We start from the raw sequence: 15,958 nt of genomic DNA on the forward strand, positions 1-15,958 counted from the left end.
GTTTTGGGCGATACATCGATATACTCGATATATCACGGGTTTGTCTCTGCCCGATATAGAAAATGACTATATCGTGATATTCGAGTATACGTTCTTACACAGTTGCTTTTAGCTTTTAGCAATTTCCCACTCTTTCTTGTCTCTCCTTCTCACAGAGACATGAACAAGCGCACCTTCTTACACACGTCACGCGTGCAACGTCACACGCCCTCCCCGAGCAGAGAGGTAGCTACATTGGTAACATTAGCTGTGGTGCTAGCGGTGCGTTGCGAGTGGTAATACGAGAGAGAGAAGGTGCGAATCTGGTAACAAATGGAGGAATAATTAATCCCCAAGAAAAACAGCACAGGGTGCATCGTCTGGCGGTGGTTTGGCTTCAAGCGGGAATATGTTGAACAATTATGCGGCAAAAGCGTTGCTACAAAAAGTAGCAGCACTGCTAATTTGTAGCATCATTTGAAAAGTCACCCGCTAGAGAATGAAGAGTGCTTGAAACTCTGCATGTCAACATCTTTGTTCATTTCCAGATCAACACTATGAAAAAAAAAAAAAATCAACAACAGAAGGAGATAACGTCCGCAGGGACCTAACACAGAACGAAGGACATAAGGTTGGGCGATATGGCCTTTTTTTAATACCTCAATATTTTTAAGCCATATCGTGATACACGATATATATCTCCATATTTTGCCTTAGCCTTGAATGAACACTTGAAGCATATAATCACAGCAGTATGATGATTCTATGTGTCTACATTAAAACATTCTTGTTTATACTGCATTAATATATGCTAATTTCAAACTTTCATGGAGAGAAGGAAATCACAGCTAAGTCAGTTGACCAAAGCTGAATTTATTAAATAGTTATTAAGCAGTGGCACAAACACTCATGTCATTTTAAAATAGAAAGTGCAAGATTGTCAGAGACATTTTAAAACAAGCTATTAGTGAACTTTTGTGCATGATGTCACTAAGATGACATATCAAAACACTAAATTAAAGTGCACTTTTCATACAGAACGCCACTTCAATAGTTCAAAACAAATAAGGTGCACTTTTCTGCATGATGTCACACAAGATATTTCAATAACTGTCAAATGAAAATGAGCTGCATAATAGGAAATCAAACCGCTATGTGGTAGGTTACTGCGGACGTTTTCTCCTTATGTTGTTCACTGTATTTTTCATACGGGGGTGATGTGGAAATGGCTGCCTCGGCATTTTGTTGGTGTGGCACAGAGTGGAGATGTTGACATGCGGAGTAAGCACTCTTCATTTTCCAGCAAGTGACTTTTCAAATGATGCTACATATAAGCAGTAATGCTACTTTTTGTAGCAACGCTTTAGCACCATACTTGACAAATTACAATAGTCTGTTCGACACACCGTATTTCCTTGAATAGCGGCTGTCTTGAATTACTGTCAGGTTTTACTTGCTCCCCAAATTAATAAGCGCATGCCTGCTTTTACCACCGTGTCAAACATGTGACGTCACGAGTGACCTGTCCTCTGCCGTCATTTTAAAACGACGGCGGAGATTATTTTTGCTTTTACTATGTGTAAACTAGGGGTCTTGTTCCACAGCCATACAGATCACACTAACGGTTGTGATATAAAACAACTTCAACACTCCTACCAATACGCGCCACACTCTGTGAACCCACATTAAACGATGACAAACACACTTCTGGAGAACATATGCCCTGCAACACACCACAAATGCAACACAACACCTACCCACAATGCAATGCATCCACGACTCCTGGCTACACCGTCCATACACCCGCTGGCACCAAACCCCCCCCATGCGCTGGTTGAGGTGGGCGGGGTTGGGGGCGCGTGTATAATAGCCAAGAGTCACAGATACACGGCATTATGGGTAATCCCTAAGCTGCGTTTATATAGTGCCTCAGAGCCAATGCTCTCCAGAAATGTGCTTGGTGTGGGTTCACAGAGTGTGGCTCATATTAGTAAGAGTTTTAAAGTTGTTTATATCACAACCATCAGTGTAAAAGGTATGGCTGTTGACCAAGTATGCATTGCAATCTCGTTTAAGAAACAGCAAAATGCATGCGTCCGGCCGGCACGCAGACAGCATGGTGTGAAAGTGGGTGTGATGACATGCTGTAGAGCAGTGGTCCCCAATCACCGGGTCGCGGACGCAGAATAAATTTGTATTATTATTATTTTTTATCACACTCAATTCTTTACTGCATGCCATTGGTAAGCGCAAGGGTGAAAAGAGGTTTTAAAATTGTTAGTGCCTGCTTACTTTAGCCGTATGCTTTGAATAAGCGCAGAAGTGAGAAGAGGTTTTAAATTAATTAGCACCTCGGCGGCTATTCAAGGAAATACGGTATTCCCACTTGAAGCCAAACCACCGCCAGACGATGGATCCCCTGCTGTTTTTCTTGGGAATTCTTCCTTCATTTGTTACTAAATTCGCAAATTCTTTCTTGCGTAATTTCCAATTGCACGGCTCCGCTAGCATCACAGCTAATGTTACCCATGATGCTACCTCTCCGCTCTGCGAAGGCGTATACGTACGTGACGTATGTAAGAAGGTGCGCTTGTTATCTGTGAGAAGGAGACACAAGAAAGAGTGAAGAAGAGCCCGTAGTGTAATGCCCGTAGCTAAAAACAACTGCGTGAGAACGTATACCCTAATATCACGATATAGTCATTTTCTATATCACACAGAGACAAACCCGCAAAATATCGATAAATCGCCCAGCCCTAGAAGGACATATGTACACTGTTTTATTTCCTATTATGCAGCTCATTTTTATTCGACAGTTATTGAAATATCTTGTGTGACATCCTGCACAAAAGTGCACTTTATTTGTTTGAAACTATTGTAGTGGCGTTCTGTACAAAAAGTGCACATTAATTTTGATATGTCATCTTAGTGACATCATGCACAAAAGTGCACATATAGCTTGTTTTAAAATGTCTCTGACAATCTTGCACTTTCTGTTTTAAAATGACATGAATGTTTGTGCCACTGCTTAATAACTGTTTAATAAATATAGTTTTGGTCAATTGACTTAGTTGTGATTTCCTTCTCTGCATGAAAGTTTGAAATCAATCAATGTTTACCTATATAGCCCTAAATCACTAGTGTCTCAAAGGGCTGCACAAACCACAACACAAACCACTACGACATCCTCGGTAGGCCCACATAAGAGCAAGGAAATGAGCATATATTAAATGAGCCCAGCCCTATATCCAACAATTAGTTTTTATAGAACACCGACAGAAACACCGAGTTATTGTTTGTGCCGTGGCACCATCTTTTGGACGAGTTCACTCACTGCAGGTGCTGCGGGTTGAATATTAAGCTTCCGGTTTTAATGCTTTGAACCGGAAGTAAAACTGTCCATAGCGTTTCTAGTCGTATGGAGTCTTCATTCATCACTAAAAGCAAAGTTCAAAGTTTTACAATAATCTTACAACAATTCTTACTTACTAAAGCGTCCCATGTGTGATGTCTGTAGGAGTGTTGTCATGCATATTTGTACGTGCTCTCACAATGTAATCAAGCTAGCGTCGTTTGTATTTGCTAATATTGCTAACAGGTTTACGAGTGTCTGTGTTAGTATTATTAACTTATAAAGGCATTCTTTTTGTATTGTTTCAGTTTCACAAATTCCTCAGACAATTCACCAAAACGTCACCGTGGAGTTATTGAGTCTGTTTAGCTGATTGGAGTGCTAGCTTGCGCCGCTAGTGGGTCCATGGCGATGACTTGTGTTTTGTTTGATCAGCCATTTTACTGCCGTGTTACAGATCGGAAACAATTAAGGTATGTAAATAAACAAGTACAGGATATTTCTGTGTAAATAATTCATTACACAACATATATAACTGTGGCTAATAGTCTGGTGTGGCTAATGTATGAAAACATTTATTTTCAAAAATTTTGTGGGTGTGGCCTCTATACCGGTGCGCTTTATAGTCGGGAAAATACAGTACTTTGTAAATATATTCAGGTCACGACATGCAAATGGAGTATAGCTGGCGCTTTTTGGATGGTTTTTGAGTGCTCTATAGGCGCAGTAGTGTACTCCCATTAGCTTACTCTTGCTAACATTTATTGACGATTTAGAATGCATAAAAAAAGTGTGTTCTTGTCTTGCATAAGGAATATGAATGAAAAACATTCAAAAAAAAAGTGCAGTTCCCCTTTAAGACAGTTTGGTCTTTTCACTGTGAGTCTTCCAGATGTGTTTTTAGAATACATTTTAGACTGTGTGTCAATCAATCAATCAATCAATGTTTATTTATAAAGCTCTAAATCACAAGTGTCTCAAAGGGCTGCACAAGCCACAACGACATCCGCGGTACAGAGCCTACATAAGGACAAGGAAAAACTCACCCCAGTGGGACGTCGGTGACAAGGACTATAAGAAACTTTGGAGAGGACCGCATATGTGGGCAACCCCGCCCTCGAGCGGGTCTAACATGATATTGTGAAAGTCCAGTCCATAGTGGATCCAACATAACAGTGAGTGTCCAGTCCATAGTGGATCCAATATTGTAGCAAGAGTGTGTGGGCTGCAAATGGCCCCCAAGCAGCACTGTGGCTATTGGACACTTCTTCTTCTGCAAAATTATGTCATGCTTGTTTGTAGTTCCTGGAGCGCATGCAGCTGCTGTACCACACCAAGGCCTTGGACAGAGGAGTCTACGTGATCGGCAGCTGTGGCTTTGACTCCATCCCAGCAGACCTTGGCATCATCTACACTCAGGAGCACTTTAAAGGTTGGACTTATTTCACATCTTTGGCAACATTGACACATCATTTTAGACAAACAATTCATCCCCCCAAAATGTATATTGTATACATTTTTTTTTAAATATTTATAAAAAAAAAAAATCTGATTTCTTTTTTTTTTTACCTCATTTAATTGACTTTTTTTATTGTACACTGTTGGCACATCTGTCAACAGTTGCATTCTTGGCATTGACGTATTGTTTTAGACAAACTATTCATCTCTAGAAATCTTATTTTTCATAATTTAAAAAAAATAGTTTTTAAATATATTTATTAAAAAAAATGTTTGTTTTTTTTAAACTTATCCATTAATGTTTTCGTATTTACAAACCCCGTTTCCATATGAGTTGGGAAATTGTGTCAGATGTTAATATAAACGGAATACAATGATTTGCAAATCCTTTTCAACCCATATTCAGTTGAATATCCTACAAAGACAACATATTTGATGTTCAAACTGATAAACATTTTTTTTGTGTGCAAATAATCATTAACTTTAGAATTTGATGCCAGCAACACGTGACAAAGAAGTTGGGAAAGGTGGCAATAAATACTGATAAGGTTGAGGAATGCTCATTAAACACTTATATGGAACATCCCACAGGTGTGCAGGCTAATTGGGAACAGGTGGGTGCCATGATTGGGTGTAAAAGCAGCTTCCATGAAATGCTAAGTAATTCACAAACAAGGATGGGGTGAGGGTCACCAATTTGTAAGAAAATTGTCGAACAGTTTTAGAACAACATTTCTGAACGAGCTACTGCAAGGAATTTAGGGATTTTACCATCTATGGTCCGTAAAATAATCAAAAAGTTCAGAGAATCTGAAGGAATCACTGCACGTAAGCGATGATATTACGGACTTTTGATCCCTCAGGCGGTGCCGCATCAAAAACCGACATCAGCGTGTACAGGATATTACCACATGGGCTCAGGAACACTTCATAAAACCACTGTCAGTAACTACAGTTGGTCGCTACATCTGTAAGTGCAAGTTCAAACTCTACTCTGCAAAACCAAACCCATTTATCAACAATATCCTGAAAGGCCGCCGGCTTCGCTGGGCCCGAGCTCACCTAAGATAGAGTGATGCAAAGTGGAAAGGTGTTCTGTGGTCTGACGAGTCCACATTTCAAATTATATTTGGAAACAGAGGACGTGGTGTCCTCCATAACAAAGAGGAAAATAACCATTCTGATTGTTATAGGCGCAAAGTTCAAAAGCCAGCATCTGTGATGGTTTGGGGGTGTATTAGTGCCCAAGGCATGGGTAACTTACACATCTGTGAAGGCACCATTAATCCTGAAAGGTCCATACAGGTTTTGGAGCAACATATGTTGACATCCAAGCAAGGTTATCATGGACGCCCCTGCGTATTTCAGCAAGACAAGTGTTACAACAGCGTGGCTTCATAAAAAAAGAGTGGGGGGACTCTCCTGGCCCGCCTGCAGTCCATACCTGTCTCCCATCGAAAAAGTGTGGCGCAATATGAAGCGTAAAATACGACAGCGTGGACTGAAGCTCTACATAAAACAAGAATGGGAAAGAATTCCACTTTCAAAGCTTCAACAATTAGTTTCCTCAGTTCCCAAACGTTTATTGAGTGTTGTTAAAAGAAAAGGTGATGTAACACAGTGGTGAACATGCCCTTTTCCAACTACTTTGGCACGTGTTGCAGCCATGAAATTCCAAGTTAATTATTGTTACCAAAAAAAATAAAGTTTGAGTTTGAACATCAAATATCTTGTCTTTGTAGTGCATTCAATTGAATATGGGTTGAAAGGGATTTGCTCATCATTGTATTCCGTTTATATTTACATCTAACACAATTTCCCAACTCATATGGAAACGGGTTTTGTAATTGACTTTTAGATTTTTTCATATAATTATTATTTTTTTAAATTATATTTTTTAAAAACTTTTAATTATTTGTATGTATTTAATTGCCTTTTATTTTTATGAACACTGTTGGCTCACCTGTCAAAGTTGGCATTCTTGGCATTGATGCATAATTTTACATAAACTAACCATCCCCGTTATTTTTCATTATTTTTTAAAAATTGTTTTTAAATATATTTATTAAAAGAAATATATATTTTTAAACATATCTATTATTTTTTTTGTATTTTATCGACTTTTAGATTATTCCATATATTTATTTTAAAAACTATTATATTTTTAAAAAACTTTTAGTTATTTATTTGTATTTAATTGCCTTATATTTTTGTGAACACTGTTGGCACACCTGTCAACATTTGCATTCTTGGCATTGATGCATCATTTTACACAAACTATTCATCCTAAGGAAACGTTTTCTTCATTTATAAATATATATATTTTTTAATGTATTTATTTATTTTTAAATATAAGATTTAGTTTTTACTTATTTATTTATAGTGAATTTATTTTAATTTTTATGGACACTGTTGGCACACATTTGCATTCTTGGCATTGACGCATCATTTTAGACAAACTGTTATACCGCAAGAAAACTTTTGTTCATTTAAATATATATATACATATATATATATATATTTTTTTTTTCATTTATATATTTAAAAGAAATGTATGATTTTAAAAAAAATATTTATTTGTATTTTTTTTAAACTTTCATTATTATTTTTTTTACTTTTTTCATGAACACTTACATTCTTGGCATTGATGCATCATTTTAGACAAACTTTTCATCCCAAGAAAACTTTTTTTATATTAATATTTTATTGTATTTTTTTTTTTTTTTTTTAAATGATGTTTTTTTTTAAATCTTTGATTTATATTTATTTGTAATTATTTTACTTTTATTTTTATGAACGCTGTTGGCACACCAGTCAACTTTTGCATTATTGGCGCTGATGCATCATTTTACACAAACTATTCATCCCAAGAAAACGTGTTTTTCCTTTATATTTTATTGTATTTATTTTTTGTCAATTTATCTTTTAAAGGGACATGGATGGGTTTAAGATTTTGTTTTTACATATTTGTATTTAAAGGCCTACTGAATTGAGATTTTCTTATTTAAACGGGGATAGCAGGTCCATTCTATGTGTCATACTTGATCATTTTGCGATATTGCCATATTTTTGCTGAAAGGATTTAGTAGAGAAAATCGACGATAAAGTTCGCCACTTTTGGTACTTCCTGAAAAAGCCTCGCCTCTACCGGAAGTCGCAGACGATGACGTCACATGTTTGATGGCTCCTCATATATTCACATTGTTTTTAATGGGAGCCTCCAACAAAAACAGCTATTCGGACCGAGAAAACGACAATTTCCCCATTAATTTGAGCGAGGATGAAAAATTTGTGTTTAAGGATATTGATAGCGACGGACTAGATAACAAGAAAAAACGCGATAGTATTGGGAGTATTCCGATGTTTTTAAACACATTTACTAGGTTAATTCTGGGAAATCCCTTATCTTTCTATTGTGTTGCTAGTGTTTTAGTGAGTTTAATATTACCTGATAGTCGGAAGGGTGTGTCCACGGGTGTCTTGACGCCAATGTCTCACGGGTGTTGACAGCAGTTGTACAGACGATACAAGCTCCGCTGATATCCGGTAGGTGGCGACTTTTTAACCACAATTTTCTCCCCGAAACCTGCTGGTTGACATTTGGTCGGGATCCATGTTCGCTTGACCGCTCTGATCCATAGTAAATTTTCAGCTCCGGGAATTTTAAATAAGGAATCACCGTGTGTTTGTGTGGCTAAAGGCTAAGGCTTCCCAACTCCATCTTTCTACTGTGACTTCTCCAATATTAATTGAACAAATTGCAAAAAATTCAGCAACACAGATCTCCAAAAAACTGTGTAATTATGCCGTTAAAGCAGACGACTTTTAGCTGTGTGTGTGTGTGCGTAGTGCTCATACTTCCTAAAAACCTGTGACGTCTTGCGTACACGACGTTTCCAAGACGAAACTCCCGGGAAATTTATAATTGTAATTTAGTAAACTAAAAAAGCCGTATTGGCATGTGTTGCAATATTAATATTTCATCATTGATATATAAACTATCAGACTGTGTGGTGGGTAGTAGTGGGTTTCAGTAGGCCTTTAATTGACTTATTTTTATGGACACTGTTGCCACACCTGTCAATATTTGCTTTCTTGGCATTGACGCATCATTTTAGACAAACTGTTAATCGCAAGAAAGCACATTTTTTTATTTATATATATATGTATGTGTATACATGTATCTACATATATATGTGTGTATATATATGTTTTATACATATTTATTTATTAAACAATAACTTTAACTTATTTATTTATTTGTATCTATTTATTTGAAGAGAGTCATACTGCGATGAGGTGGTGACTTGTCCAGGGTGTACCCCGCCTTCCACTTGAATGCAGCTGAGATAGGCTCCAGCTACCCCGAAAGGGACAAGCGGTAGAAATGGATGGATAGATATTTAAAAATATATAGGTTTTTTTAAAAACTTTTATTTATTTATTTCTAATTTATTTACGTTTTTCATGAACACTGTTGGCACACCTGTCAGTTTGCATTTTTGGCATTGACGCATTATTTTACTCATACCATTCATCCCAACAAAACTTTTTTTTAATGAACATTTTATTGTATTTTTTTTAAATATATGTATTTTTTTTAAATAATGTTTTTTTTTTTAACTTTCATTTATTTGTATTTAATTTACTTTTATTTTTATGAACACTGTTGGTTCACCTGTCAACATTTATATTTTTGGCATTGACGTATGTTGTAGACTAACTTTATTGATTCTGAGAGGAAAAAAATGCTTTCAATTATTATTTTGTAATTTTTTTAAATGTATTAATTTATTTTTATTTATTATTTTTTATTTATTTAATTGACTCATTTAATGAACACTGTTGGCCCACCTGTCAACATTTGCATTCTTGGAATTGGTGCATCATTTTACACAAACTTAATTGATACCAAGGGAAACTTTAAAAAAAAAAAAAATTCTAATTAGTATTTCATTTATTTTTATTTATTCATTTTAAAGAATATATTTTTTATTTTATTTTTATATTCTAATTGTTATGGACACCATTGGCACACTTTGCATTTCAAAATAAGGGATTTTTTCATCCCTTCAAAACGTACACACAATAAAAATAAGTCTTTCCCTTTTAGGCTTCACTTATTCTTGAAATTGAAGGCAAATTGCTTTGGAGTTAAATGTAGATTCCATTGTGCAGTACATATGATGTCATATTGTGTGTAATCTTCTTGTTCGACATCATATTCTCTTGTTGTGACATTTTAGGCACTCTGACTGCAGTGGAGAGCTTCCTGACCATAAGCAGCGGGCCTCGGGTAATCTGGCAATGATCAATAAATGTGATTAGTCACTGATTACTTAAATTCATAAATGCAGAATCATCACATTTTTAAAATGTGTAAACTGTCAATAAAACTACAAACATATCAGTATAATAACTTTACACATGTCATAACTGTACATTTAATTAATGTACTGAATAGTGCTATTGACAATATGACAATATCAACACAATATTTAAACTACTTCCTTACATACTAAGTCTATAGTACTTGTTAATTAAACACAAGTCAAAACTACTATCTCTTTTAAATCCTTCAAGTACTGCTGTGTCCCATGAAATTCTTCCCTGAGTTTGTAAACATGAACAAAAATAACAAAATACAATATCAAACTTAATCACTCTGGTATCGATCATTTACTGATATCCCCAATCAGTCGATGGATCGCCCTCTTCTTACGTACTGACTGTGACAATGCTGACACAACACCTGCTATAATATCCTCTCTTCAACTCTTATTTTGGTAATTTCCTGTTAATAACTTTGTAGTATTTATTTATTTGTTGATTTTTCAGACATGATAGTATGCTTGTGAAAATGATGGGTAGCTTTTTTTGCAAATTTTTTATGTTTAGACCTAAAAATTTGGACTTTTGATCCTTGGCGCCATCTTGGAAGTATGCTAACTTCTCTTACTAGCATGCTGTTGTTAGCATGCTATGCTGTTGTTAGCATGCTAATGTTTTTGTATTTTTTAATGTATTTTTACACCTACAAAGTCCAGTCACGTTAGCATGCTAACGTTTTATTAGCACCTTTTTGGTCCTAAAAATCATGGTTTTTGATACTAGTTGACATTTTGGAAGTATGTTAGTGTCTTTTGCATATTTTATGCTACTTTTTTAGCTAAGTTTTGTATGTTTACACATAGATATACTGCATTTTAATACTTGGAGCCATCTTAGAAGTATGCTAACTTGTCTTATGGCATCATGCTAATGCTCTATGCCAGCTTTTTCACTAATTGCGTGTGGTTCAACCTAAAATTCATGGTTTTTGATACTTGGCACCATCTCGGAAGTATGCTAATGTCACTTGTATTAGCATGTTAATGTCAGCATGTTAACATTTAATGCTTGTTGTTCAACTAATTTGGTGTGTTTACACCTGTCATTACTTGGCGCTATTTTACAAATAAGCTAATCTTTTCTTTGTCATCATGCTCACATTTTGTCTAGCATTTCAGCTAAATATGTGTGTTTTAACCAAAAACAAACAAACATGGATTTGGATCCTTAGCCCCATCTTGGAGGTATACTAATGTCTCTTTTATTAGCACGCTAACGTTACATACTAGCTTTCTAGCAAAATTTGTATGTTTATACCTAAAAAAAAACATGGATTTTGATGCTTAGCGTTATCTTGGAGGTATGCTTATGTTTTTTTTTCATTAGCACGCTAACGTTTTATGCTAGCTTTCTAGCAAAATTTGTATGTTTACACCTAAAAGAAACATGGATTTTGATGCTTAGCGTTATCTCGGAGGTATACTAATGTTTTTTTATTAGCACGCTAACGTTTTATGCTAGCTTTATAGCAAGATTTTTATGTTTATACCTAAAAAAACATGGATTTTGAGGCTTAGCGCTACCTGTTACCTTGGAGGTATGTTAATGTCTCCTTTATTAGCACGCTAACATTTTATGCTAGCTTTCACGCTAATCTTGTATGTTTATACCTAAAAAAATATATAGATTTTGATATTTGGCGCCATCTTAAAATTATGTAAAAGTCTCTTACATTAGCATGTTAACATTAGCATGCTAAATTTTCATGCTAGCTTTTTAGAAAATGTGTATGTTTAAACCTAAAAATGTATGGATTTAGTTACTTGAAGAATGTTTACAATGAAAACAAAAGTTTTGATAATTCCCACCAATAGTCACATGGTACATCATCATTTCGTGTGTTAGGACTTGTGAATGAATGAATGTTTGACATGCAAAGAAGTGAAGGTGTGAAATAACCCAACACCGCTTTTAGGGCACGTGCGGCCACGACGCGACATGGCGCTCGGCCGTGCACGGCTTTGCTGACAGTGGCTCCCTTCGCCAGCTCAGGAGGTCGTTTGGCTACAAGCCGTTGCCGGTGGTGGGAACCAAAGTCCTCCCCAGGTAGGCTGATTAGAAATATGTACGCTTACTACAAATATAAACACTTTGTATACATTTGTAAGGTTTTTATAAATGTATACGTTTTTTTATAGATACACAATTGATTTAGTGTTGTAAAAAATTGTCACTGGAGGATGTTTTACTGTACAACACTTGAACTGTATGTGTGTGTGTGTGTGTGTGTGTGTGTGTGTGTGTGTGTGTGTGTGTTCTGGCAATGTGAAGTGAATTATATTTATATAGCGCTTTTCTCTAGTGACTCAAAGCACTTTACATAGTGAAACCCAATATTGAAGTTACATTTAAACCAGTGTGGGTGGCACTGGGAGCAGGTGGGTAAAGTGTCTTCCCAAAGGACACAACGGCAATGACTAGGATGGCGGAAGCGGGAATCGAACCTGCAACCCTAAAGTTGCTGGCACGGCCACTCTACCAACCGAGCTATGCTGACTTAATGGGGACCAAAAACAGGTCCCCTAAAGCAGTGGTCCCCAACCTTTTTGTAGCCGCGGACCGGTCAACGCTTAATAATTTGTCCCGCGGCCCAGAGGGGCGGGGGGAATCCTTTTTTTTATTTAATTTTATTTTTTTATTTTTTCTTTGTCATGAAAAAGGGAGGTTTTTGTGGTTGGTGCACTAGTTGTAAGTGTATATTGTGTTTTTTATGTTGATTTAATAAAAAAAATATATATATATATTTTTTATTTTAATTGTATTTTTTTTAAATAAAAATTAATAAAAAATTCTTCTGCGGCCTGGTAACGGGCCGCGGCCCGGTGGTTGGGGACCACTGCCCTAAAGGGAAACCTTTTTAAATGATAGTCCTCAGTAGTCACATCCAAATTTGTGTGAATTATGCAAAATTATTTAAATTTGGTCCCCATGAACCATACTAACTTTTTCCCCAGGGTCCCCAGTAAGAGTGATCGGCACATTATTTCATCAATCCAGAGATTTAAAGACGTGTAAGAGCTAACTGGGCAGTGGTCATTTTATCTCATCTTTTTTAATGCGTCCACAACCTGTAGAAAGGGTGGTCCCCACAAGTCACGATCAAATACTTGGTCCCCATTGCAAATGATAACCTGTGTGTGTGTGTGTGTGTGTGTGTGTGTGTGTTCTGGCAATGCTGACGTAATGGGGACATCACTCTGTTTACACAGTCACCTATAGGGGACCTCTGACGGTATGGGGACAAAAAAAACAGGTCCCCTAAAGGGAAACCTTTTTAAATGATAGGCAGATACATTCTGGAAATGCTTAAGTGATTTTTAATATATTTAATTTTAACTTTTTTTTTAAAATGGTCCTCAGTTGTCAGGTAGAATGTGTGAATTATGCAAAATTATTTAAATTTGGTCCCCATGAGCCATATTAACTCTTTTTCCCCAGGGTCCCCATTGAGTATGATCAGCACATTACTTCATCAATCCAGAGATTTAAAGATGTGTATGAGCTAACTGGGCAGTGGTCATTTTACCTGATTTTTTAATGCGTCCACAACCTGTAGAAAGTCATAAACAAAAACGTTGTCCCCATTGCAAATGATAACCTGTGTGTGGTTGTGTGTGTGTGTGTGTGTGTGTGTGTGTGTGTGTGTGTGTGTGTGTGTGTGTGTCTCTGTGTGTGTGTGTGTGTGTGTGTGTGTGTGTGCGTGTGTGTGTGTGTTTGTGTTTTGGTAATGCTGACTTATTGGGGACATCACTCTGTTTACACAGTCACCTATAGGGGACCTCTGACGGTATGGGGACAAAAAAAACAGGTCCCCTAAAGGGAAACCTTTTTAAATGATAGGCAGATACATTCTGGAAATGCTTAAGGGATTTTTAATATATTTAATTTTAACTTTTTTTTTTAAATGGTCCTCAGTTGTCAGGTAGAATGTGTGAATTATGCAAAATTATTTAATTTGGTCCCCATGAGCACTATTAACTCTTTTTCCCCAGGGTCCCCATTAAGTATGATCAGCACATTACTTCATCAATCCAGAGATTTAAAGACGTGTATGAGCTAACTGGGCAGTGGTCATTTTACCTAATATTTTTTATGCCTCCACAACCTGTAGAAAGGGTGGTCCCCACAAGTCATGATCAAAAACTTGGTCCCCCTTGCAAATGATGACCTGTGTGTGTGTGTGTGTGTGTGTGTGTGTGTGTGTGTGTGTGTGTGTGTGTGTGTGTGTGTGTGTGTGTGTGTTTGTGTTCTGGCAATGCTGACTTAATGGGGACATCACTCTGTTTACACAGTCACCTATAGGGGACCTCTGACGGTATGGGGACCAAAAAACAGGTCTCCTAAAGGGAAACCTTTTTAAATGATAGGCAGATACATTCTGGAAATGCTTAAGTGATTTTTAATATATTTAATTTTAACTTTTTTTTTTTAAATGGTCCTCAGTATTAACGTACAAATTTGTGAATTATGCAAAATTATTTAAATTTGTTCCCCATGAGCCATATTAACTCTTTTTCCCCGGGGTCCCCAGTAAGTATGCTCAGCACATTACTTCATCAATCCAGAGATTTAAAGACGTGTAAGAGCTAACTGGGCAGTGGTCATTTTACCTCATTTTTTTTCATGCGTCTACAACCTATAGAAAAAACTTGGTCCCCATTCCAAATGATAACCAGTATGTATGTGTGTGTGTGTGTGTGTGTGTGTGTGTGTGTGTGTGAGTGTGTGTAGAGGGTGTTTGTTCTTCAGCAAGGAGATCATGCAGTATTCCATCCCATTCATGGGTTCAGATCCTTCTGTAGTCAAGAGAACTCAACGTTTCCTCTTTGAGGAGGAGCATCGCTCACCAGTGAGTACACACAGCTGATTATTCTTTTTTTTATGGGCCTGCTGCAATGCCAGCGCCCATTCGCATGCTGCAAGCAGCAGTGAATGGGCGCTGGCAATGAGAGTAGCTCATATTATTATTGAAGTGAATTGAAGTGAATTATATTTATATAGCGCTTTTCTCTAGTGACTCAAAGCGCTTTACATAGTGAAACCCAATATCTAAGTTACATTTAAACCAGTGTGGGTGGCACTGGGAGCAGGTGGGCAAAGTGTCTTGCCCAAGGACACAACGGCAGTGACTAGGATGGCGGAAGCGGGAATCGAACCTGCAACCCTCAAGTTGCTGACACGGCCGCTCTACCAACCGAGCTATACCTATCATATTTCAACTTTTAATATTATTATAGTTTTTCTAGCTTATTCAGCCGAGTCTACTACGGGACGAACCGGCCAACAAACCCACACGAGGGCGTTTGTTGGCCGTCCGAAAGGTCTCGTTTGCGGCGATGTGCGTACTTTAAATTGGGAACATTTCCAAGTTAACATGGTGACGCTATTCGCGAATGAACAAAAAAAATGGGCCAATTGGAAAGGTCTCGCTTGCACCGAAGGCGGAAGTTTTAGTTGGTTGTAGACAGGTTCTCAATTAAATATGTCATTGGGGCCCGGAATCTCTCCTGAAGAAGACCAGGGATAGTTGAGTGATTAAAGCAGCTAGCTCCCAGTCAGCTTGATCAGTAACGTACTGAAGCTCCAGAATTTTGGTTCACCTCCATCGTAGTTTACTAAGACGTGTCCTCAATTATATTTGTCATTGGAGCCTGGAATCTGGCTCAATAAGACCCAGGATAGCTGAGTGGTTCAAGTAGCTATCTTTATATTGGGTTAAAATCCTAGTCAGGTCCATTGGTCACTAAGAAAGATTCGACTTTATTTATATAGCACGTT

The 15,958-nt window shown here is 37.1% G+C and overlaps 1 protein-coding gene across 2 annotated transcripts in view; it reads left to right on the plus strand.

The window, feature by feature from the left end:
• The window catches only part of LOC133541991 (saccharopine dehydrogenase-like oxidoreductase), a 47,115-nt gene that overhangs the window by 11,073 nt on the left and 20,084 nt on the right, over positions 1–15,958 (plus strand). For both annotated transcript variants that reach the window (XM_061885748.1, XM_061885747.1), the window contains exons 4-7: positions 4,634–4,763; positions 10,036–10,085; positions 12,096–12,226; positions 14,912–15,029. In XM_061885748.1, coding sequence (XP_061741732.1) covers positions 4,634–4,763; positions 10,036–10,085; positions 12,096–12,226; positions 14,912–15,029 — 429 coding nt within the window. The remainder of the gene's footprint in view (positions 1–4,633; positions 4,764–10,035; positions 10,086–12,095; positions 12,227–14,911; positions 15,030–15,958) is intronic.

The sequence above is a fragment of the Nerophis ophidion genome, linkage group LG24 (assembly GCF_033978795.1).
Source record: "Nerophis ophidion isolate RoL-2023_Sa linkage group LG24, RoL_Noph_v1.0, whole genome shotgun sequence".
NCBI lineage: Eukaryota > Metazoa > Chordata > Actinopteri > Syngnathiformes > Syngnathidae > Nerophis > Nerophis ophidion.